The 26,050-nt window shown below is 43.3% G+C and overlaps 2 protein-coding genes across 7 annotated transcripts in view; one reads left to right on the plus strand and one right to left on the minus strand.

Annotated features, from left to right (window-relative positions):
• ralgps1 (Ral GEF with PH domain and SH3 binding motif 1) overlaps positions 1 to 26,050 on the plus strand; it is a 761,372-nt gene that overhangs the window by 331,255 nt on the left and 404,067 nt on the right. The window lies entirely within an intron of this gene.
• Positions 20,347 to 26,050, minus strand: part of angptl2b (angiopoietin-like 2b) — a 56,210-nt gene continuing 50,506 nt past the window's right edge. The window contains exon 5 of the mRNA XM_072240005.1: positions 20,347 to 22,511. Coding sequence (XP_072096106.1) covers positions 22,312 to 22,511 — 200 coding nt within the window. The 3' untranslated portion in view covers positions 20,347 to 22,311. The remainder of the gene's footprint in view (positions 22,512 to 26,050) is intronic.

Here is a 26,050-nt window from a genome sequence, read left to right on the forward strand (position 1 = left end):
GAGAGATTCTGCAGATGCTGGGAACCCAAAGCAACACACACAAAATGCTGGTGGAACTCAGCAGGCCAGGCGGCGTCTATGGAAATGAATAAATAGTCGATGTTTCAGGCCGAGACCCTTCATCAGGACTGGAAAGGAAAGGGGAAGACACCAGAATATCTCAGTGGGTGGGTGGGAAAGGTAAAGGGCTGGAGAGGAAGGAATCTGATAGGAGAGGAGAGTGGACCATAGAATAAAGGGAAAGAGGAGGAGCACATGATAGGCAGGTGAGAAGAGGTAAGAGCCCGGAGTGTGGAATAGATGAAGAGGGGAAACCTGCTTCCTCTTCCATTGAGCAGTAGGCTCATGAAAAGGCTGGAAATAAATAATCAGGAATTCCCCATCTTCACCTTGAGGGGAATTTGTGCTGCACATCACCAATTCTCTTCAAGGTGAAGATGGTGAGTTCCTGTTTGAATTGCCAAAGTAGGTGATGTAAAGTGAGATGTTGAACAGAGATGGTTAAGGACTGGTTACGTACAGTATATATCCAAGCCTGGTATGTAACTGTGAGAACCGTCTGGAGATTTTCATGGTTCATTTGGATGGAATCTCACCTGTGGCATTCAAATTCAAGTCATTCAACACATCTTGTTTAAGATCTAATCAAGTTCAGTTTTTCTGTCATTCAATTGGACACATGTATACCACCAAATGAAACGATGTTCTTCCGGACCAAAGTACGAAATACACTACATATAACTCTCATACACAACACAAAGTGATATTACCACAAATTAATTAGCAAATAAATAATCTTCTGGAATACTTCTCAGGATCTAATATCAATAGTGTGATCTTAAAACCATTTGGTTATTATGAAGATGATCAAAGATGTACCAGTGTTAGGTTAATTGGTTATTGTAAATTATCCTGTGTTTAGGCTGGAATTAAATTGGGTTGCTGGGTGGTGCAGCTCGAAGGGCTAGAAGTACCCATTCTGTGCTGTATCTCAATAAATAAATAAAAGATTCACTAAAGTCATTCAGGAAAAGAAGTCCTTACCCAGTCTGAAGTGACTACTGAGTTCAGGGGCAATTATGGATGAAGTGTAGATGCTGATGTTACTCGTGACATCCACATCTTATGACCATGGAGTAAAAAGATCCATAATTTTCTAGACTTTGCAACTAACCAGTAACTAGGCAGTGAGATCTCTATGTCGCACATTGAAAGGAGATCATAGAGTCATAGAGCTTAATGCCACAGAAATAGGCCTTTCAGCCCATCGCATCCCTGCTATCTTAACCATTAATCCCATTTCCTTACCATCATGTTTGTATCCTTCTATACCAGGGGTTCTTAACCTGAGGTCCACGGATCCCTCAGTTAGGGGGTCCATGGTATAATAAAGGTTGGGACCCCTGTACACCTTGGCTGTTTAAGTGCCCACCTAATTGTTTCTTAAAAATAGTGACTGTAGCAGGTTTCAGACATAAACCACTTTCAGTGTAAAATAAAACTTCAAATCCATAAGAAAAATACTCAGATCTAATGTAAACCTCTTTTGTTTCAGCTTAAACCAATGTCTTTGTGTTTTTGATTCAACTACCAGGGAAAAACTTTGACCTACCCATCTATACTGCTTTATACGCGGTAGCGTAGTGGTTAGCACAACGCTTTACAGTGCTAGTGACCTGGGTTCAATTCCTGCCGCTGCCTGTAAGCAGTTTGTACGTTCTCCCTGTGACCGTGTGGGTTTCCTCCGGGTGCTCTTATTTCCTTCCGGTACCAGTTGGTAGGTTAGAAGGGCATTGTAAATTCTCCCGTGATTAGATTAGGATTAAATCAGTGGGTTGCTGGGCAGCGTGGCTCAAAGGCCAAAAGGGCCTATTCCGTGTTGTATCTCAATAAATAAACAATTTAAATCAATCAATAAATAAATATACTCAGCCACCCTTGCTCTAGAGAAAACAAGCCCAGTATATCCAACCTCTCCCAATAACTAAAGTGCATCAATCCAGGCAACATCCTGGTGAATCTCCTCTGCACTCTCTCCAGTACAACCGCACCCTTCCTCGGTACAGCAGCCAGAAATACATGCAGTACTGCAACCCACACTAAACGTTGGAGGAACTCAGCAAGTCAGGCAGCATCGATGGAGAGGAGTGAAGAGTTGACGATTCAGGCTGAGACCCTTCATCAGGACTGGAAGGGAAAGGGGGAAGAAGCCAGAATAAGTAGATGGGAGGAGGGTAAGAACGACAAGCTGGCGGGTGAAAGGTGAGACAAGGTGAGTAGGAAGGTGGGTGGCTGGGGGAGGGGGCGATGAAGTAAAAACCGGTGAGGTGAAAGGTAGAAAAGGTAAAGGGGTAAGGAAGAAGGAATTGGATAGGAGAGGAGAGTGGATCATGGGAGAAAGAGAAGGAGGAAAGGTGATGGGCAGGTGAAGAGAAGGGATGAGAGGGGAGCCAGAATGGAGAATAGAAAAAGGGAGAAGAGGGAAGGGGCAGAAATTACTGTAAGATAGAGAAATTGATGGTTGATGCCATTGGGTTGGAGGTCACTGCAGCACAGTAGTGGTGTGTGAACTTTGATTTGGAACTAGTACGTGCATGAAGTGCTGAGGAAAACTCATTCTGTTCCCATTAAGAAGTGGTGAAGGAGAGATCCCAGCCATTTTCACATGCATAGGAGCTGCTTGGGATCACTTATAAGACTTTAAGTGATTGACAAGCACAGATAACTAAATATCTCAAAGTGCAAAGGTTGAGCTCTGATCCCCAACAACCAGATTGTCAGCTGTGGCACAGTTGGAAGAACACTTGCCTGTGATGCAGAATTCTGAGAGTTCAAACCGTGACTTAACTGTATATTCTAGACTGACATTACATGCAGTACTGATCGAGTGCCACACCAACACACCAACAAGTCCCATCTCCTATCTTGGACAGCCACAAAATCGGTTAAACTGGGAGACTGCTTCATCGAGCACCCCCGCACCATCCGTTGCAAGTGGGATTTCCCAGTGGTCAGACATTTTAATTCCAATTCCCATTCCTGTTCTGACGTGCCTATCCATGGCCTCCTCTTGTGCCAAGAAGAGGCCATCCTCAGGGTGCAGGAACAACACCTTATATTTTGTATGGGTAGCCTTCAATCTGATGACATGAATATTGATTTCTCTTACCGGAATATCTCATCAAGTGGCGGCAACTCAATGCATAAAAGCATGCAGACATGGTCAAGAGGTTTAGTTGTTGTTCAGACCAAACGTCAGAACAGGGAAGAAATCTGACCTAAGTGACTTTGACTGTGGATTGTTGGAGCCCAACGGGGTGTTTTGAGTATCTCAGAAGCTACTGATTCTCTGAGATTTTCACACACAACAGTTTCTAGAGTTTATAGAAAATGGTGCAAAAAAAACCAAAACAAAAACCTTTGAGTGGCAGTTCTGTGGGTGAAAATGCCTTGTTAATGAAAGAGGTCAGAGGAGAATGACTAGACTGGTTCCAGCTGACAGGACAGTGATAGTAAGTCAAACCATGCATTATAATAGTGCTGTGCATTTCTGAATGCACATGTCAAACCTTGAAGTGGATGGGCTACAGCAGCTGAAGACATATACTCGGTGGCCACGTTATTAGGTACAGGAAGTACCTAATAAAATGGCCACTGAGTGTATGTCACCACAATATACCCTGTGATTCATTTTCTTGCAGGCATTCACTACAGAGCAAAGAAGTACAACAGGATCAATGACGCAAATCTACACGCAAACAGTGATTCACAAACAATCAATATGCAAAAGATGACAATCTGTGCAAATACAAAATAAATAAATAAATACTAACAAGAACACGAGTTGTCCTTGAAACCGTATCTTATGGTTGTGGGATCATTTCAGTGTTGAAGTGAGTGAAGTTATCCAAACTGATTCAGGAACCTGATGGTTGAAGGGGTAATAACTGTTCCTGAACCTGGTGGTGTGGGACCTGAGGCTCCTGTACCTCCTTCCTGATGGCAGCAACAAAAGAGAGCACGGCCTGGATGGTGGGGGTAAACCATTCAGCCCACTTCGCCATTCCATCATGGCTGATCCTGGATCCTGCTCAACCCTATATACCTGCCACTTTAGTCTTTGATGATGGGAATGTGGTTTGCTGCGAGAGCGTTCCATGTAGATGTGCTCAATTGTATTGGAGGTTGTGTTTGTATTTCCATCTCTGGGCGCTGGATGAACAGGCAGACAACTTAGAGATGGTGGAGAGGTGTGGGGTTCATGTTTTTCTGGAGAAACTTGCCTTTGCCTCCTTTCTAATGGCTGCAGGCAAGTTGACATTCTCCACACCTGGCAGTTCAGCTGGAAAAATATTACGGAGAAATCAGAATGAGGCCATTATCTTCTGGACAGCATTTTGCATCTGTGGCCACATGTGAAAATATTGCACTGAGCTTCCATGCTTCAAATTGAGTAAGAAAACTTGGCTGTTGATGAGGAAACTTTGAAATTGTAATTTTCAGATTTCATCTGAAGTATATCCTCCAGCTTCATAGATTGTTATCACATGGTTGCTATAGTAAACATTCTCAGATTTTATGATGTAATTGGAGGATTTTGTGGAATACAAAGATGAACTCCTTCCAATAGAATGACAATCTTTCCATTTCACTTCTGACTGCCTTCCCAATCCCACTGCTGCTTCGTGAATAATTCTGGTACATGTTCCAGCCATGACCATCCTTGGTCCTATGGCCACATTACTGTGCTCTCTGGGGTTTAGAGCGTGCCCTCCCGTATCTGAAGTTTGTTCCACTCTGAGAGCCCTGGGCACCAGTTGGTAGTCACTACTTAGGCTAGTGTTCCAACGCAGTGATGAAGGTGAGTCTGAAGTGTAGCTATTCAAATGAGATCCTTAGAATAATCACCATAGAAATTTCTTATTATTATTACTGTTAGAAAGGAGCCACAGAAGGCTGAAGACACGCTGTCAATATTTTAGAAGCAGCTTCTTCCCCTCCACGAAAAGTTTTCTGAATGGACAATGAACTTACCCCACAACTTTTGCTCTCGTTTTGCATTACTTCTTTGAATTTTAATATTTCTTAGTATGTGTTACATAATGCAATGTACTACTGCTGCTGCACAACAAATTTCACAACATATGTCAGTGATAATAAACCTGATTCTGACTCTGGCACAGGAGGAGGAAATTTGGCTCGTTACATCCAACTCTGCTGAGAAAATGGAAAGCTAGAAAGTAGGAGCAAGTCTAGGTTTTTGATACTACACCAGCATTTAACACTATCATGACTAATCATCCAACTCACTATCCTGTTCTTGATTTCCACAGAGCCTGTAGTCTTTTAAAAATGACTAATCCATTTCCTTAAATAGATCTGATATCTTCTATTCCCCACCCTGGCCTTTTACCTCCTCACCTGTCTATCACTTCCCCCCAGGTCCCCTCCTCCTTCTCTTTCTCCTACGGTCAACTCTTCTCTCCTCTCAGTTCCTTCTTCTCCAGCCCTTTAACTTCCTCATCCTCCTGGCTTCACCTATCACCCTCCATCTAGTCTCCATCCCATCCCCTCACCTTTTTATTTTGAGGTCTTCCCTCCTTCTTCCTAATCCTGAAGAAAAGTCTCGGCCCGAAGCGACAACTGCTTATTCATTTCCATAGGTGCTGCCAAACCTGCTGAGTTCCTCCAGCACATTGTGTGTGTCACCTATTTAAGATGAAGTTTAGAAAGAATTTCTTCCTTCACAGGATGTTTCCCCTTTGGAACTTACCACTTCAGAGGCCGAGTCACTGAGTATATTCAAGGTGACAACAACTTCTTTTGGGAGTCAGGGTTTCTGGGGTGCTGGCAGGAAAGTGCAGACGCCAAATTTGGATCGGCCATAGTCTTGAATGCAAGAGATTCTGCAGATGTTGGAAATCCAGAGCAATGCACGCAAAATGCTGGCGGTCTCGGCCCAAAATGCTGATTGTTTGTTCATTTCCATTGATGCTGCCTGACCGGCTGAGTTACTTCAGCATTTTTTGTGTGCTGCTTTGGATTTCCAGTATCTGCAGACTTTCTCGTGTTTAATACTTCTCATGATTTGGCCTCCACTACCTACGTGACAAGCAGAGGTCACATTGTAGATAAATTAACCAGAATATTTTCTCCTGCATTGGTTGGCTGCTCTGTGATTTCACTTATCCTTGTAGGGAGTAGTCCGGCATAAACAAATCTGTTATATTTCTAGATGGCAAGAGACTGGAATGCTCCACGATGAGAGGTACTTGCAAGGGGCAAAAGGCCTGGACGTTTCAGCTTCACATTTATTTCTGGCATGTATACATTCAGTGGCCACTTTATTAGATACTGCCTGTACCTAATAACGATCATGATCTTCTGCTGCTGTAGCCCATCCACTTCAAGGTTTGATGTGTTGTGCGTTCAGAGATGCTCTTCTGCACACCACTGTTATAATACATAGTTGAGTTGCTGTCGCCTTCCTGTCAGTTTGAACCTTTCACCCATGACTTATCCGATATCTCATTAACAAGGCATTTTCACCCACAGAACTGATGCTCACTGGATGTTTTTTTTTGATTTTGCACCATTCTCAGTAAACTCTAGAAACTGTTGTGCATGAAAATCCCAGGAGATCAGCAGTTTCTGAGATACTGAATCCACTCCCATTCCAGGGTCAAAGTCATTTGGATCACATTTCTTCCCCATTCTGATGTTTGGTCTGAATAACAACCGAACCTCTTGACCATGTCTGCATGCTTTTAAGCATCGAGTTGCTGCCATGTGATTGGTTGATTAGATATTAGCATTAATGAGAAGATATATGGGTGTAAAGTGGCCACTAGGTGCATGTTAATATACAGTGAAATACAGCATTTGTGTTAACAACCAACACACCAAAGAGTGCGCTGGGTGCAACATACAACTGTCACCATACATTCTTGTGCCAACATAACATGCCCACAATGCCCAGCAAACCTACACAGGTTTTGGTTGCTCATAATTCAGAGTGGCAGCTCACGTGTCAAATGGTACCTGGGATGGTATTCGTAACCTGTAGCCTCCAGACTGATCTTGAGCTCTAAGGCCTACGGAAGATGGTTGGATTGATTTGTTCTCCGATCTTGGCAATTTACTTGAAGACGTTTCTTCACCATACAAGGAGGTGTCATCAGTTGCTCCCGTGTGAAGGCTTGCCTGCAGGCAAAGTTCTCCTGACAGCGAGCACACCTCATATGGTGACAAAATATTTGCAAGTAAAATTGCCAAGATCGAAGAGCAACTCAACTCAACCATCTCCCACCTGAGCTAATTCTCCAAATTATTTCCAAGCTTTGGAGGATCTAACTTTTCAGCAAGATACTCAGAGTAATGACCCTTTTTATATTGATAACGCAAATCAAAAATGCTAGCAATCTGACACTTAAACTATTTAGCTCCACTGCCAACAACTGGTGAAGATTCTCATCCCAAAATATCTACTGTTTATCCATTTCCATAGCTGTTGCAGCATCTGGACAATCTCTTGTGACTTTTGAACATTTTAAAGTTTTCTCACTCTCTGTAAGGATGGGTGTTTTACATGGACCTGATTTTCCACACTAAGAAACATAATTCATGGTTCAAAATACTGGGAACAGGTAGCTCTTGGCAAGCTCATTCCTGGAATTAAGTAATGACAAAAACATCTGATTCAGATGTTTCTGTCAGCTCTTTATATGATTTTTTTTAAGCCTTACTTTTTTCCTGACCCATTGTCAAGATCGGCTTGCTCCCATTTTCTCTTTTAGAGCTGCAAAACTGAGAGCTTATTGCACTCTGTAAAGAAAAATAAACTGTGAGTTAGCAATTGCAGCCTTCATGGGAATTTTAGGCGGTAATCATCTTCCCCTTTTAACACTCATACGGATCGTATAGTCACACAACATAAAAACAGGCCCTTTGCCAACTCATCCAGGCCGACCAAGGTTCCTACTTAAGATGATCCCATTAGGCCCATATCCTTCTATATCTTTCCTATCTATATACTTCTACAAATGTCCTTTAAATATCCTTATTCTACCTGTCTCAACTACTTTCCCTGACTACCCATTCCATATATTCTAGATTCCTGATTGGTCAGGGCATGAAGGGATACAGGGAGAAGGCAGGAGATTGGGGTTGAGAGAGAAATGAATCAGCCATGATGAAATGGTGGAGCAGACTCAATGGACAAAATGGCCTAATTCTGCTCCTATACCTTGTATGCCTCACTGTGTGTGTGAAGAGATTCTTCACACTGTATTGGATCTGGAGTAACAATCATTTCGTTCAACTTTACACTCGTGTACTGAAGGACAATAAACAATCTTGAAATTGCTCCTCAGACCCCCCACCATCTTTAAATCCTTCCCCTTTCACCTTCAACCCATGCCCTCAAGGTTTTTGGTTCTCTTTCTGTGGGGAAAAAGACTAAGTATTTGCCCTCCCTCTGCTTCTCATGATTTTAAACACCTCCATAAGCTCAATTACCTATGTAATTCACAAACCTTGGCGCTATCTAAATGTACCCAGCTCCTTCGTCTCTTCTACCGTTTCATTCCTAAGATGTTCCCCATATTCTAGATCTTTCTGGACTCTCCCCCTTTTCCCTGCATCTTCATGCACATCTCATCAGACTGAAATGTTTGCCCTGTTTCTGACTCTCTATGGAACCAGCCCAGAGTGAGTGGGCTTTTGCAATACTTTCTACTTAATTTCAGATACCTAACATTTGCGGTACTTTTGGAAAGAAGACTTCACTATTCCCCTAATCTGTTTTTATTTCATATGCCCCTCCTAAACCTGTATCATCATGGGCACCGGCCTCCCCGTCACTGAGGACATCTTGAAAAGGTGAGGCTCCAGAGGGTGGCATCCATCATGAAGGACCCTCACCATCGAAGACATGCCCTCTTCTCATTGCTACCATCGGGGAGGAGGTACAGGAGCCTGAAGATTACACACTCATCATTTTAGGAACAGCTTCTTCCCCTTCGCCATCAGATTTTTGAACAGACCATGAACACAATCTCACTGTTTGCTGTCTTTTTACACTACTTATTTATTTTTATTTATCTTTATTGTAGATTATAGTATATTTTTATGTATTGTGAAGTGTTGCTGCTGCAAAGTGGCAAATTTTACAACATAAAGTATGTCAGTGATAATAAGCCTATTTCTGATTCTAGCTTGTCTACTGGCAAATCAGCGAGCAGGACTCCTGAGGCATTCATGAACTTTGTTACTGAAAATAACCAGAAGCTAGGGCTTTACTCTTTGGAGAGAAGGAGGATGAGAGCAGACATGATAGAGGTGTACAAGATAATAAGAGGAATAGATAGAGTGGATAGCCAGCGCCTCTTCCCCAGGACACCACTGCTCAATATAAGAGGACATGGCTTTAAGGTAAGGGGTGGGAAGTTCAAGGGGGTTATTAGAGGAAGGTTTTTTACTCAGAGAGTGGTTGGTGCATGGAATGCACTGCCTGAGTCAGTGGTGGAGGCAGATACCCTAGTGAAATTTAAGAGACTACTGGACAGGTATATGGAGGAATTTAAGGTGGTGGGTTATATGAGAGGCAGGGTTTGAGGGTCGGCACAACATTGTGGGCTGAAGGGCCTGTACTGTGCTGTACTAGTCTATGTTCTATTAAAATAAACTAACAGTTCATTAGGGTCTGAAGTTCCTCCACAATCACCCTGCTCACTTCACACATTCCTTCCCCTGCGTTGCCGTTCGTTGTTCCCCAGCATCTGGTTGATGGGTTCTCTCCGAGTTCCTCGCCTCCTGTCCCCTGTGCTGTTCACCAGTGCGCAGAGCATGAGCAGCGCCAACTTGAGAGCAGCTTTGCTTCGGAGAGAATCATTTGCAGGACTCTGGGGATGGGGACTGACAGAAGTGGTCTGCAGGGATCTGGCATTAACTCAGTAAGTTCAGTAACCTCCCTCTGTGCCTTAACCATTTCACGATTCTACACTCCTTTCCCACCAAAGTTGCTGACGGCTCAGCTTCCCCTCCAGACCTCCGTTTGGATCAAATATCTTCTGACTGGGAACTTCATTACGCCACTTTCAAATGGCTGCAGCGCAGGATGCATTGAAGCAGTGTTGAGTTGCAGCTGCTCCCTCGTGTGCTGCTCTTGACTGCATTGGGCCTCTGTGGAGGTTTCCTTGTGTGGCCAGGATTGTGCATTCTTTGTGGTTTATGCAGTGTTATGCAGCCCTCGCAGCTGAATATGTACTCGTTTTAAGATTTACTTTCCGTCGGTCTCCAGTCTTCCATCTGACTTTTCCCTTGCTCAGTGGAGAATTCCAAATTAGACATTCCACCCTGGACTGATTTCTGAGATAGTTATAATTTGGATATTTAATCTAATAATAACTTATAACATAGAATATTAGAGCAAAGTACAGGCACTTTGACCCATGATGTTGTGCTGATCTTTTAACTTACTCTAAGATCAATCTAACCCTTCCCTCCCATATAGCTCTCCACTTTTCTATCATCCACATGCCCAAAATGTTTCCTAAATGCTCCTAATGTATCTGTCTCTATCGCCACCTGTGGTCTCCTTACTCACACCACACATTCCTTTCCCTGCGTTACCTTGCCACCCAACTTCAAAATACTTTATTCTTCAACCAGCTCCGGAAGATCCAGGACGGCACGGTAGCATCGTGGATAGCACAGCGCCTTACAGTTCCAGTGACCCAGGTTCAATTCCCGCAGCTGACTGCGAGGAGTTTGGACATTATCCCTGTGACTGCGTGGGTTTCCTCCGGGTGCTCTGGTTTCCTCCCACAGTTCAAAGGCGTGCCTGTTGGTAGGTTAATTGGTCATTGTAAATTGTCCTGTGATTAGGCTAGGATTAAATCAGGGATTACTGGATGACGTGGCTTGATGGGCTGTATGTCAATAAATAAATAAATCCCTGAATATGTCTTTCCGGAAATGTAACCTTGAGCAAGCTTGACGTTGATGGCACTTTACAGTGCTAGTGACCCGGCTTCTTTTCCCGCCACTGTCTTGAAAGAGATTGTACCTTCACCCCGTGACCACAGTGGTTTCCTCTGGGTGTTTCTGTTTCCACCCACATTCCAAAGGCATATGGGTCACTTTAGTAAGACGTGGGCATGCTATGTTGGCGCCAGAATTATGTCGACACTTTGTGGGTTTCTCAGGACAATCCTGGCTGATCTGATTTGATGCAAACGATGCATTTTGCTCTAAGTTTTGATGTACTTGCCAAATAAAGCTAATCTGTAATCTGATCATAGCAATAATGAAATGCCCTTCAACCTTCTAAGCTTGGCCTTTTAAGATATATTGCAGCTGATATTTCTGACTGAGGAAGCTTGAATCAACTAGCAGAACATTGAATCAATCCACATAATTTCCATTTTCTTCTTTCCAAAGGTATATTCCAGCTAATTGCCAACGCAAACTTTCCTTGACATATTCCTTTTATCAAGCTCCCACTGTGCTTTAAAAAAGATGGGGTTATATAGCATTGCAAAGAGATATGAGTTAGAGTTAGTAAGTTGTGGGCATGCTGTGTTGATGCCAGATGCATTGCGATGCTCACCGGCTGCCCCCAGCACATCATCTGACTGCGTTGGCCCGTTGGTGCAAAATGACACATTTCATTTGATGTTTTGATGCACACGTGATAAATAAAGCTAAACTTTAAGTCAAAGCAACACACTCAAGATTCTGGAGGGACTCAGCAGGTCAGGCAGCAGCAATGGAAAAGAGTAAACAGCTGACCTTTTGGCTAAGACCCTCCAGGACTGAAACATCGATTGTTTACTCTTTTCCACAGATGCTGCCTGACCTGCTGAGTTTCTCCAGTGTTTTGTGCCTGTTGCCTTAGATTTCAGCATCTAAAGACTTTCTCGTGTTTGTAGTCTTTAAGTCACTTGCTGTAACACCAGTAAGTATCAGTTTTTTCTTCATGGCATTCCTAAGTAGGCTATTGGGATCAGTGGGAGCCTATCGCCAAATAGAAGGAATTTACTTGTAAAATGCAAGTGGTTTGATTTCTGGTGTTGATCTGGACAGGTGAAAAGCCAACACGGTCGGAATGGAGAGGACTTGTGTTGAAGTTGAGTAACAAGTTCCGGGCCGTGACAGCTAAAGCTTACACTTGTCTCAGCCATTTTGCCCATTTTATTTTTCAACCATATCATCAACTATTTTTGTGTTTCTTTTGCCTTTAATACACAATGTGATTGTACGCGATCTGTTAGCTGTGTGATTTGTTCCAGCTGCTGGTGAACTGTATGCAGAGTGTGTTTAGTTTGCAGTGCATGTAACTGTGAAGTATGGTCAAACTTCAACTCCTTCTGAACACAAATGAGCTCATTCCATAGTCAGAAAGATAAGGAAGGCATCTGGCATGCTGGCCTGCGGCCTGTCTCGGCACAGGGTATATGAGCTGCGATGTAACATTGCAGTTGGAAGGAGATGATATACCATGTATGCATTAAGTGTAAGATGTTGTGGCCTCCATTTTGAGTATCTGAAGGGGCCACTCCTCAAAATCTGCCTGGACTTCGGCCCGCTCTACCCAGTTCGGATTGGGGTGGGGTGCTCAGGGGATCTCCTGGTTCGTCTGCTCTTGGGTCTCCCCTGCTGGCTGTTCACAGGTCCAGGCAACAGGCAGCTGAGAGCCCTACCAGAGCTGACTATCTGCCTCTCTTCTGGGGTTATGTACGTGTCCAGCCCTTGGAGAAGGAGTACCCTGTTCCTATGGGCCCAGTGGGAGAGTTCTGAGGACATTGGGCCCCTCAGTGGCTTGAGTGTTTTGTAGATAATGGTTATCATATTGTAGTAAGTTTTGTGTACCCCTCATTATTGCATGTTTTTGTCTAAAAAATGTCGATGACGCCACACAAGGACAATTGAGTACAGTTTTCGACATACTGTTAGAGGAAAGTCACCACTGAACTGGAAAGAGTACAAAGGAGATTTATGAGGATGCTGCCAGGACTCGAGGACCTAAGTTATCAGTTAAGTTTGGATAGGGTAAGAGTTTATTCCTTGGAGTGTAGGAGATTGAGTGATGACCTTATAGAGGAGTATTAGAATCATGAGGGTAAGAAATTTGGTAAATGTTCATAGTCTTTTTCCTCGGGAAAGGGAAACTAAAACACAAGTTTAAGGTGAGACATTAAAGATTTAAAAGAGACCTGAGTGGCAACTTCTTCATGCAGAGGGCAGTATGAGACTCCAGAGGAAGAGTCTGCATGGTCAGCATGGATGAATTGGGCTGAGGGGCCTGTTTCTGCACTGTATCGCTCTATGGCTCTATTCATTGTGCCTGTGAGGTCTATGGATTTTGCAGTTTGTGTAAGAAGTCTCACAGAAATTGCCTGTTGGCGATTGGGTGCATCTTAGTGTCTTGCACATTATGGCGGGTACTTTGACGCTCATTTCAGGCTCTAGACAAGTGTAACCCTGGTGACTGCTAGGAGAGCAGAGGATCCTGGAAACGATTGAAGTCAATGCCAGGGGCTCATTTGGCAGCAGTACAAAATGCCCTGTCAAACATCTCAGTGCACATTGTGATGCGGGTCAGTGGTCACGTAGCACTTCCCTGTGTGTCTTCAGTGTTTGTTTTTCCCCCTTGTTTGTTGAGGAGCTTGTGTTTTATGAATGCAGTATACTTCCCAGGGACTCTGGAGTGCAGTCATTGCTGTTTGGAATATCCTGGCAAAGCTAGCCCTGCTTTAACATTCCGACAGGAAAGTCAGCATCATTCACAATTATTTACCATGGAACAGCTCAGGAACTGGCCCTTTGGCCCATAGTGTCTGTGCCGAGACAATGCCAATCCAAACGAATCCCATCTGTCTGCATGTGGCTCCTGTTCCTCCATTCATAGAACTTAGAACAGTACAGTACAAAGAGCAAGCCCCTTGGCCCACAGTGTCTGTGTCAAATGTAATGTCAAATTAAACGACTCTCTTCTGCCTGTACATGATCCATATCGCGATGTTCCCTGTTCCTATATGATCTCACATTAAGGACTCTTTATCTCATTATCTCAGGTTCTCATTATTTATAGCTATTTATTTATATTTGCATTTGCCCAGTTTGTTGTCTTCTTCACTCAGGTAGAACCTTTTATAGTTACTATTCTATAGATTTGCTGAGTATGCCCACAAGAAAACGAATCTCTGTGATGTATATGGTGACGTGTACTGTATGTACATTGATAATAAGCTTACTTTGACTTTGATATACCTAAGCCCATCTAAATGTTTCTTAAACATAACTATCGTACCTGCTTCCACCACTACTCCGGCAGCCTATCCCAAGCACCTGACACTGTGTTTAAAAAAAACTTGCTACAAATATCCCCCTTGAATTTTCATCCTCTTTAGTGGGGGGCGTGGTAGTGTAGCGGTTAGCACAATTGTCTTACAGTGCCTCCGATATACAAGTACGGTTCAATTCCCACCACTGCCTGTAAGAAGTTTGTACTTTGTCCCTGTGACTACATGGGTTTCCTCTGGGTGCTCCGGTTTCCTCCCACATTCCAAAAGGTGTACGGGTAAGGGTTAGCGAGTTGTGGGCATGCTGTGTTGGTGCTAGAAGTGTGGTGACACTCATGGGGCATCCTCAGAATGCGTTGGTGGTTGACATACATTTTCGACGATTTTCACTGTATGCTTCAATGTACACGTGACAACTAAAGCTAATCTTTTAACGCTCTTGGACATTAAATGTACTTTTCTTGTATTTGACACTTTTATCCCATGGAACAAAGATTCTATCTACCCTATCTGTGCCTCTCCTAATTTTGAAAATTCCTGTGAGTTCTCCTCTCAGCCCCTGACAGTCCAAGGAAAACGAATACAAATCCTTGCCAGTTCATGTATTTGTCTAGCTACCTCTTAAACATTGTTTTCATCTCTGCTTCCAGCATTTCCCCTGGCAGCGTGTTCTAGGTTCCTGACTTGATTTGCAGCTCTATTAATTCTGTCAGCTTTTACCACTTTGGCTCTTAGTTTTCTGCTTATCCACGGGAAGGCAATCGTTTTGCTTCCTCAGAGCAGCTTCCTGAACCAGGCTGGTTAAGAGGGCAGTTGACCAGAAGCAACATCATCGTGGGTTTGGAGTCACAGGTCCAACTGAATAAGGATGGTAGGTTTCTTTTCCTTCAGGGATATTAGAAAACCAGACATGCTTTTAACTGCCACCATTACTGATATTAGTGTGTAAACACCAAACTTTACTTGCACAGTAGCGTAGTGATTAGTGTAACACTGTTACTGTGCCAGCAGCTTGATTACAACTCCTGCCACTGTACACGAAGAGTTTCCTTCTCCCTGAGACCACGTGGGTTTCCTTGGGATGCTCCAGTTTCCTCCCACCTTCTAGTTTCGTACAGGTTAGGGTTAGCATGGAAGCGTGCGAACTGTCCCAGCACATCCATAGCTTGAGTTGGTCATTGACACAAATGGTGCATTTCACTATGTGTTTTGAGGTTCCAATAATGAATAAAGTTAATCTTTTTCTTTTTAATCTTTAAAATTAAATTCCCAGGGTAGAATATGAAATCCTGCCTCGATGTACAGTGTGTAATCCAACTGTCTGGCTACTAGTCTTAAGTATTTAACTATTAATCTCGGGGAAGAGGTGTATTTGTTCTGCACTTCTTTCTATGTTCTATTCTTGTTTTACCTTGTTCTCCCTCAATGCACTGTATACAGATTCGATCTGTATGAACAGTATGCAAGGCAAGGGTTTCACTCTTTTTCGGTACACATGCCAATAATGAATCTATTCCAATTCTTTGGCAGCCCCCTCTTCTTCTGAGCTCCTGGGGAATGAAAATTTTATGGGCTGCTGGTGGGTGTCGCTATGGCGTTGTGAACTGGTTTGGAAAGGAGTCTATTCCCCACAAGTAGAAGGTGATACATCTTGGAAAGTTGAATAGAGGCAATAAAGTTAAAAGCCGGTGGGGGGGCGGGGTGGGTGGTGCTAAAGAATGTTAATGAGCAGACTGACATGGGGGTCTCTCTTCACTCAACTTCACTCACCCCATCACTGAACTGTTCCCACAACCTATGGACTCACGTTCAAGGACTCTTCATTTCATGTTCTTGATATTTATTTCTCATTTATTTATTATTATTATTATTTTTTCTTCTTCTTTTGTATTTGTACAGATGTTGTCTTTTGCACCCTGGCTGTTCGACCTGGTGGTGTGGTTTTTCATGAACTCTATTATGGTTCTTGGATTTATTGAGTATGCTTGCAAGAAAATGTATTTCAGGGTAGTATATGATGACATATATGTACTTTATACTTCGAACTTTGAACTGAAGTGTTTAGTTCTTTGAAAATGGAGTATAGGCAGATAGGAAGAGAAAGAAGGCATGTGACATGTTTGTCTTCATAGGTCAGGCTATAGTACTTAAAGATTTGGATGCTACATTGCAACTTTTACGAAGTACTGGTAGGTAGGAAGATGAATAAGGTAGGTAGGATGATTGCCTTCGTAGGACAGGACATGGAGTATAAAAATTGGATTATTATGTTGAAACTTCACTGTAGGAAGGATGTGGTTGTTTTGGAGAGAATACAGAAGAGGTTCACCACCATGGTAACACACATCAAAGTTGCTGGTGAACGCAGCAGGCCAGGCAGCATCTGTAGGAAGAGGTGCAGTCGACGTTTCAGGCCGAGACCCTTCGTCAGGACTAACTGGTTAGTCCTGACGAAGGGTCTCGGCCTGAAACGTCCAGTTAGTCCTGACGAAGGGTCTCAGCCTGAAACGTCGACAGCATCTCTTCCTACAGACGCTGCCTGGCCTGCTGCGTTCACCAGCAACTTTGATGTGTGTTGCTTGAATTTCCAGCATCTGCAGAATTCCTGTTGTTTGCGTTTAAGTTCACCACCATGGTGTCTGGATTGAAGGACTTCAGTTAAGGGGGAAGATTGTATAGGCTGGACTTGTTTTCCCTGAAGGAGGAAGAGGGATGAGCTGATACCGTACTGTGCAGAAGTCTCAGGATGTGGCTAGGACGCCTAAGATCTTTACACGGTACTGTAGTGATTTTATTTATTTATTCAAATACAGCGTGGAATAGCCCTTCCAACCCTTCGAGCCTATTCGCCCAGCAATCCCTGATTTAACCTGAGCTTAATCACAGCGCAGTTTACCAGTATGTCTTTGGACAGTGGGAGCAAACTGGAGCTCCTGGAGGAAACCCACAAGGTCACGGGGAGACCATACAGTACATACTCCTTACAGGGAGCAGCGGAAATTGAACTCAAGTTGCCTGTACTGTAAAATGTTTGCTAGAGTTCTAGCAGGTGACCAGCAACCTCCTCAAATACTTAACAAGGTATATATATTTTTTAATGCCTTGCACTATACTGCTGCCACAAAACAACAACCACTATGCTACCATGGCTGCCCCTATTTATTGCACTGTACTGCTGCCGCAAAAAAACACAAATTTTATGGCATATGTGAGCGATGATAAACCTGATTCTGATATGGGTCCTTATTGTGGACTGAAAGTGGGAAGGGGGCAGAGAAAGGGGAATCATGGTTGGGAAAAGGGGAAGGGAGAGGGGAGGGAACAGGGATCACCAGAGACACATTCTGTACTGATCAATGGACTAGTTGTTTGAAATCAAATGAGCTTGCCTGGTGTCTCAGGGCTGGATGTGTCTATACCCGTGCCAACCCCCCACCCCGGCACTCCTCTGGCACCTGCCCCACGCCCCTCCCGCGGCACTCCACCCGCACCATTCCCACTATCCTTTGCTCCCACCAGATTTATAAACTCTCTTTCCACTCCATGTTGACAAATACAGCACTGTGCCAAAGTTTTAGGCACCCTAGCTACAGTATCTAGACTTTTGCACAGTACTGTAGGTGTGTGTAAAACTATGAGAAGCCTAGGTAGAGTAGATAATCAAATCTTTATTGCATCATATGGGTATCAACAACAAGAGAACACAGGTGTCAAGCGAGATGGTAACATTTAAAAAAGAGATGTAGAGGGAAAACTTCTACACTTAGAGTGGTTGATATCTGGAACGTGCTGCTAGAAAAGGTTCAGAAGTTCACAATAAATTTATTATAAAAGTATGTAAATGTCACTATATACTACCCAGAGATTCTTTTTCTTGTGGGCATTCACAATAGAATGAAGAAATACAATGGAATCAATGAAAAACCACGAAAAGTGGTGAAATTAGACACAATTACTATGTTTAAGGGACATTTAAATAGACTCTTGACTTGTTAAGGCTGATAAGGATATGGACCTGATGTGTGCAAATAGGATTAGTGTGCTTACTGTCTGCCACACTGGCAACAGTGATGGTCCTACGTCTCTGTTGGTATTCAGGACTTCCTTCATCATGTCAGTAGCTTCCCCTCAGTTTTCACCACTGTTAGTTCTGCAAATCCCAAGTGAAGACTGAAGAATCAGGAATGCCATCGTACTCAGCTCTAGAAGGACTCTTCATTGCTGTTTCTGTGACAGTTTTGTTAAACCAGCCAGGGTTGTTAGCCCTGAGCTGAACCCCTGAACCTGGAGGACCAGTGGAACATGCTTAACCTGGCCTCTACTCTTTGACCTGTTTGGCAGCGTGACCCTATCAAGAGGCCAATCATCAAGCCCTGACTCCAACCAATATAGCTCTCTGGGTCATTGAGGCACACGAGCTTTCAAACCACAACAAGGTTGTGGTCCTCTTGGAGTTGGATTAGTGTGGGTGGATAAAAAGGTTAGCATGGATGTGACTAATAATTCTAGGAAGTTTTTGTAACATTAACTATACTACATAAATGTTGTCATAGAAATATTCACTAAACCTAAGAAAATGTGTGCAAAACAAAAACACTGGCCTGAGAGTCTTGCTTGTGTTTGGAAGCCTCGGGGCTCTGGAGGTGAGCGGATGGAGGGTTAGTGTCATGGCAGGAGACTGGTGTCATCAGGGAGCCGGAAAATCTTTTGCCGTGGGCCTGAAGACCTGAGGTCTTTGCGATCTTCGGACACGGTGCTCAAAAAAAGGGACGAAATGGACTTTTAACATTGTAAGCCAGCGGGTTGTAGTCATGCCTCCCGCTCACTGTGAAAATCGGGGACACCTCCCTCTCCCTTGTCAGGGAGAGAGAGAACCTATGGTTTGTCGAATGTTGGATGAAATGTGAAGCTTTGGGGTAACTTTAGTCTGTGACTTTGCTACTGCTTAGCACACGCTTGGGCTCGGTGATGATACCGATGCGCTTTTTTTTGGCTGGTGGGGGGAGGGGGGATTGTTGCTCACTGCTGCTTACGCGCGGGAGAGGGGATCTGGGGGGGACTTTGGGGTTCTCACGTTTAACTTTGTTCATTCTTTGGGGCACTTCTCTGTTTTCGTGGATGTTTGTGAAGAAAAAGCATTTCGGGATGTATATTGTATACATTTCTCTGACATTAAGTTGGACCTTTGAACACTACAAAGGCTGAAATACTGAAATAGAGACACCCAAACACCCAGCAGGTCAGGCCTTATCTGTGGGAAGAGAGATGGAGTCAACATTTCAGGTCCGAGAACCTTTGTCTGAGGTTCGCACAAAGGGGTTCCATTCCAGACATTGACGCTGTTTCTCTTTCACAGATACAGTGTAGTCTACTGAGTGTTACCAGCACTTTTTGTTTCTGTCAATACAATTTTGAATTCAAATACCTATAATTAAAATGTGGAGTAAAACAATACTACTCATAATGACAACCATGGATTGTTATAAAAACATTTTAGGTTGACTAATGTACTTCATGGAAATGTGCCATGCTTACTCACCTTGGCCCGAATGAAACTCCTGATCTAACAATGAGCTGAGGCTGAGGTTATTCCGGGCTTCCTGCCTGAGGACTCACTTTCCTTCTAAATACTATTTGCCTACCTTTTATTGTTTGCATGATTTGTTTTTTTATCTCTCTCTCTGTGCACATTGGGTGTTTGTCATTTTTAATAGGTTCTTTTGGGTATCTTGTTTTGTGGTTGACTGTAAGGAGATGAACCTCGAGGTTGTATAATGTGCACATACTTTGATAATAAATGTACTTTGAACTTTGTACAATCTGACTGGCTCTTAATTGTGCACTGAAGTCATAAAGCTGGCACTTCAAAGGAAGCCAGGGATGGATGACAAATGCCATCCTGACCAGTGATGCTCATGTCCAATGTAGGAATAAAACACAGACCGAGAGGTTGCCATTTGATGTTGACCTTGGTGCACCCATCCAGGGTTGGACAATAATACGATCTACTGAGGGTCACTGCAAATAATACTAGCAATGGTGGTTTAAGTCAGTTTATTGCAGCTGTTAATGGTTATACTGGAACTGTCAAAACACTGTTACAAATGACACCTGCTTTTCAAACTTGACAATGAAGGCTCAAAGTTGGATTCACGAACTGAATTTTACAACTGTTACAGTTACTAACACACAGAGGAGCTGTACACAACAGAACATACGAGACATGTTATTATGTACCGTAAGTATCTGTATAAATAATAATGGTGTGTGTTGCTTTAACCAGCTCTGTACCAACTGAAACACCTCTCTGGGTTTGTAACTTTTAATACCTATGTAAGATTCATCGACTTAAATGGACGTAAGTTGGAAAATTAGTATACAAACATTCACAAACAGACAAAAAAATTCCCCTTCTTCTCAGTGAGATTCTAAGCTGCAACATTAACAATATTTCTGAAAATGAAAGAAAAGTTTAGATAGTTTGAGGTGGAATATTCCTTTGTGGTGACTAATGTATTTGCCTGAAGTATGCTTGTCTCTTTATTTTGGAGCAGGCGTTCCCAACCTCGGGTCCACAGACCCCTCGATTAATGGTCGGGGTCCATGGCGTAAGAAAGGTTGGAAACCCCTGTTTTAAAGGGACGGCCTGCATACTTTAAAATAAAGGGGTTGATTTCAGTACGTTTGTAACACGGGGACATCTGGCTCATTATATATTTGTTTGCTGATATCCCACGTGGAATTTCAGGGTTCAAGTGCTTTTCTTACAATGGTGATCCTTTTCTCTATGTGAAGACTGTGACATCATTGTCCTGTGGTGTAATCTGAAATAGTTTGTTTAAAGAATGTTAACAGTACCCTGTAATGTTCCTGGGGCAAACCTTCCAGGCTTACCAATTGGGAATTATTTACATGTTAAAAAAAATGCATTTCCCAATATATGTAGAAAGATTGCTATATTGAGTTCTAAAGATCAGCATCTATGATTCATTTCTCAACTTAATAAAATAGTTTCTTCATTCATAATAACACTGGAGGTTTATGCCTGAGAGTGGCTGTTGGAAGCAAAGATCAGCTGGGGCTTGTTGTTGCTTCTTGTGTTCTGTGTTGTTCTGCTGAGTATTGTGGGTGCGCTAGATTAGTGTCAGAAGGTATGGCAAAACTTGTGGGCTATCCCAAGTACATCCTTAGGTGTGTTGGCTGTTAATGCAAACGATGCGTTTCACTGTATGTTTCGATATACACACGATAAATAAATCTGAATCTAAATCTCATTATTGAGCAAGTTTGGGGATAAATTGGCTTTGGCGGACTTGAGCATTTTTTATTTGTTAACAGTTATATCCATAACAAATTTAGAAGCACACTCTCATTTTACAGTCTAAGGAGACACGTTAACTGTGGAAATTCTCAGAGGTGATGCCTACAGGAATTAATGTACCCATAGAACCATCAGAGCTCCATTCCTGCGTCAAAATTTACATCATGATTCAGATCCTGAAATTCTACAAGATCAAGGGTTGGCAGTTTACTTTGACAGAAGGTGGCTTTCAGTCAATATGAGCTTTCGTTCCCATGAAATGGTTCTCCCATTGTAACAGGCGTCCTTCTGCACCTAATCAGTACTGGCACCTCACGTATTCCTCGCATACCAATCGCAAGTTTGCCAACTGCTGTCCCAAACAAGTATTTCATTCTGGTGTTAGCAAAAATAACCTCCCAAACACAAGTAATTTATTTTTAGTACCATTTTTTTAAAGACGATTTTTAAGCACATATCTGAATTCAGCATTTTTACCAGCAATTGCTGTTATGCAAGGAGAAAAAAAAGTTTGCTTACATGACATAACTTCTTATGTTGTAGGAAATAAATACATAGACAGTATTCTTTTTGTCTTGAGGAATAAGCACAGCTTGTTATATAAATTGTTGTAAGGCTGATTTCATATACAGGGCACTAGTCAGTTCTGCTTCCCAATGCTTGAGGACCGGACTCTAGTTTGTTTCAATGGAAAGTATTGGGGTTGGGTCGAATCATCATGATCACTGTCTTGAGGGAGTAGGCACCTCCCCTGAATTCTGCCCAGTACACACCGTCCTGGTACTTGCTGCGATAATGTCCTCCACGGTACCAGACGCCATTCAGATTTGAATGGGCACAGGCATTGTACCACCAGCCACCTTTCTGGTAGTGCGCACAGTTCCCTGCAAAGACAATGTGATGCATTACGCTGACATCCAAAGTAGGAACAGGACTTGGCTATGAAGTCTTCTCTACCATTCATTCATATCCTGAACTTAACTCCACTCTTTCCTACCTGCACTTCAGACCCTTCATTCACTCCAGCCAAATTGGCCTTAAAGGCAGAGGTATAGAAAAAGATCCCAGGAGTGAAAGGGTTAATGTGTGGGGAGTGTATGATGGCTCTGGGCCTGGACTTGATGGAGATTAGAAGAATGAAGGTGAATCTAATTAATACCCTATCGAATATTGAAAAGCCTCGATAGAGTGGAAATGGAGAGGATGTTTCCTATAGTGGGGGAGTCTAGGACCCGTGGGCACAGCCTCAGAATACAAGGATGTCCCTTTAGAACAGAGACAATGAGGAATTTCTTTAGTCAGAGGGTGGCAAATCTGTGCAATTCATTGCCACGGATGGCTGTGGAGGCCAAGTCATTGGGCATACTTAAACGGATGTTGATAGGCTCTTACTTAAGGGTGCCAAAGGTTATGGGGAGAAGGCAGGAGAGTGGGCCAGAGAGGGACAATAAATAAGCCATGAAAGAATGGCAGAGATACACAATGGGCCAAATGGCCTAAGTCTGAACCTAGGTCTTATGGTCCAGCAGTACAGCACAGGAACAGGCCCATGGGTCATTATGTTGTGCTGTGAACTAATTTACTGCCTAACCAAACAAATCCTTTCTGACTGCACAATGCCCATATCCTTTGACTCTCTCACATTCATGTGCTTTATATAAGAGCCCCTTAAAATCTTTTATTGTCTCTGCCTCCACCACCAATTCTGGCAGCACACTCTAGGCACCCACGTTTTGTGCTTTATAAAAACAAATACATATCCCTCGCATCGCCTTTGAAATTACCTGGTCTCACCTTAAATGCGTACTCTCTTATATTGGACTTCGTAACACTGGGGTAAAGGGTACCAGCTGTCTACTTTATCGATGTCTCTGGTAATCTTATAAATTTCCATCAGGTTTCCCCTCAGCCTTTATCTCTGCAGAGAATACAACACAGTTTGTCCAATCTCTCTTTATAGTAGGGGTTCCCAACTTTTTTTATGCCATGGACCAAGACCATTAGGCAAGGGGTCTATGGACCCCATGTTGGAAACCCCTGCCTTATAGCAAATACCTCTAATCCAGGCAGTATCCTGGTAAATCTGTCCTATACCCTCTTGAAATCCTTCCTGTAATGCGGTGACCAGAAGTCAATGCTATACTAGTATTTTACCGGAGTCATTGAATGGACTCACAGATATCTGGGTGCAGAATTTTGATGACACTCTAAAGAGAAAAAATAAACCCCTGCATGTCTTGAAGCAGATCATCTCTTAAACTGACATCTTGACCCCAGTTTCAGAACTGGGGTCAAAAGCAGAGATAGATAAACTCTCTGCTTACCTATCAGAAACATCTTTCACAGTATCCTCCCTGTCAGGTCCACTCATAGTCTTGTGCTTCAATGTGTAGGATATTTCCAGGAAGTAAACAATTATGTATGCCTTAAATATTTCTGTTCCGTTTTTAAAAAAAATACTCTCGAGCATCTCCGCTCCATCCGCCACAAGCAGGACTTCCCGGAGGCCGAACATTTTAATTCCTGTTCCCGTTCCTGTTCCAACATGTCAATCCATGGCCTCCTCTTGTGCCAAGATGAGGTCACCCCCAGAGTGGAGGAGCCAGGCCTTATGTTCCGTCTGGGTGCCCTCCAATCTGATGCTATGAATTTTTGGTGAACAAAACTCCCCCCCCCCCCCCATATTCCCCACTCTGACCTTTTACCTCTCCTCACCTGCCTATTACTCCCCCTCGGATCCCCTTCTCCCTCTCTTTCCCCAATAGTCCACTCTCCTCTCCAATCAGATTTCTTTCTCTCCAGCCTTTGACCTTTCCCACCCACCTGGCTTCACCTATCACCTTCCAGCTAGACTCCTTCCCCTCCCCCCCCACCCTTTTATTCTGACATCTTCCCCTTCATTCCCAGTCCTGAAGAAGGGTCTTGGCCTGAAACTTCGACTAGCTATTCACTTCCATAGATGCTGCCTGACCTGCTGAGTTCCTCCAGCATTTTGTGTATGTTAAGTTGTAACTTTTCAGGGTAGAAAACATATTGTTTCCCTGGAGTCATGCTTTCAATGAGAGACCTTACTAAATTGTATTAAGATTTAGGGTCATACTGTAGTGGAAGCCTTGTGCCAGTCGTATAAAAAAATAGGCAGCCAATGTAAGGAGGCTAACTGGAGGCATGAGAATACGAAGTCGTCTGATCTGTGGCAAACCGGGGTGCCACTGTAGCATAGTGTTTAGCACAACGCTTTCCAGTACCAGTGACCAGGGTTCAATTCCCGCTGCTGCCTCTGAGGAGTTTGTTCCATGTGAGTTTATCTGGGTGCTCCAGTTTCCTCCCACAGTCCAAAGGTGTACCAGTCAGTAGGTTCGCAAACAACAGGAATTCTGCAGATGCTGGAAATTCAAGCAACACACATCAAAATTGCTGGTGAACGCAGCAGGCCAGGCAGCATTTCTAGGAAGAAGTACAGTCGACGTTTCAGGCCGAGACCCTTCGTCAGGACTAACTGAAGGAAGAGCTAGTAAGAGATTACTAACTGTTACTAACTCTTCCTTCAGTTAGTCCTGACGAAGGGGCTCGGCCTGAAACGTCGTCTATACCTTTTCCTAGAGATGCTGCCTGGCCTGCTGCGTTCACCAGCAACTTTGATGTGTGTTGCCAGTCAGTAGGTTAATTGGACATTGTAAATTGTCCTGTGATTAAGTCAATAAACTTGAAAACAAGTTTCCAGAGTTTAAGGCTGCCTTTAGATTGCAGTTAATCTAACGGAGTAGCTTGCTGGACTTCCTGAAGGTGGAATCTCATGTGGATAGGGTGGTGAAGAAAGCTTTTGGTATGCTGGCCTTTATTAATCAGAGCATTGAGTATAGGAGTTGGGATGTAATTTTGAAATTGTATAAGGCATTGGTAAGGCCAAATTTGGAGTATTGTGTACAGTTCTGGTCACCGAATTGTAGGAAAGATGTCAATAAAATTGAGAGAGTGCAGAGGAGGTTTACTAAAATGTTGCAACACACATCAAAGTTGCTGGTGAACGCAGCAGGCCAGGCAGCATCTCCAGGAAGAGGTGCAGTCGATGTTTCAGGCCGAGACCCTTCGTCAGGACCTTCAGCCTGAAACGTCGACTGCACCTCTTCCTACAGATGCTGCCTGGCCTGCTGCGTTCACCAGCAACTTTGATGTGTGTTGCTTGAATTTCCAGCATCTGCAGAATTCCTGTTGTTTACTAAAATGTTGCCTGGGTTTCATCTCCTAAGTTACAGAGAAAGGTTGAACAAGTTAGGTCTTTATTTTTTGGAGCATAGAAGACTGAGGGGGGACTTGATAGAGGTGTTTAAAATTATGAGGGGGATTGATAGAGTTGACGTGGATAGGCTTTTTCCATTGAGAGTGGGGAAGATTCAAACAAGAGGACATGAATTGAGAGTTA

This window comes from Mobula birostris, chromosome 22 (assembly GCF_030028105.1).
Source record: "Mobula birostris isolate sMobBir1 chromosome 22, sMobBir1.hap1, whole genome shotgun sequence".
In the NCBI taxonomy this organism is placed as follows: Eukaryota; Metazoa; Chordata; class Chondrichthyes; order Myliobatiformes; family Myliobatidae; genus Mobula; species Mobula birostris.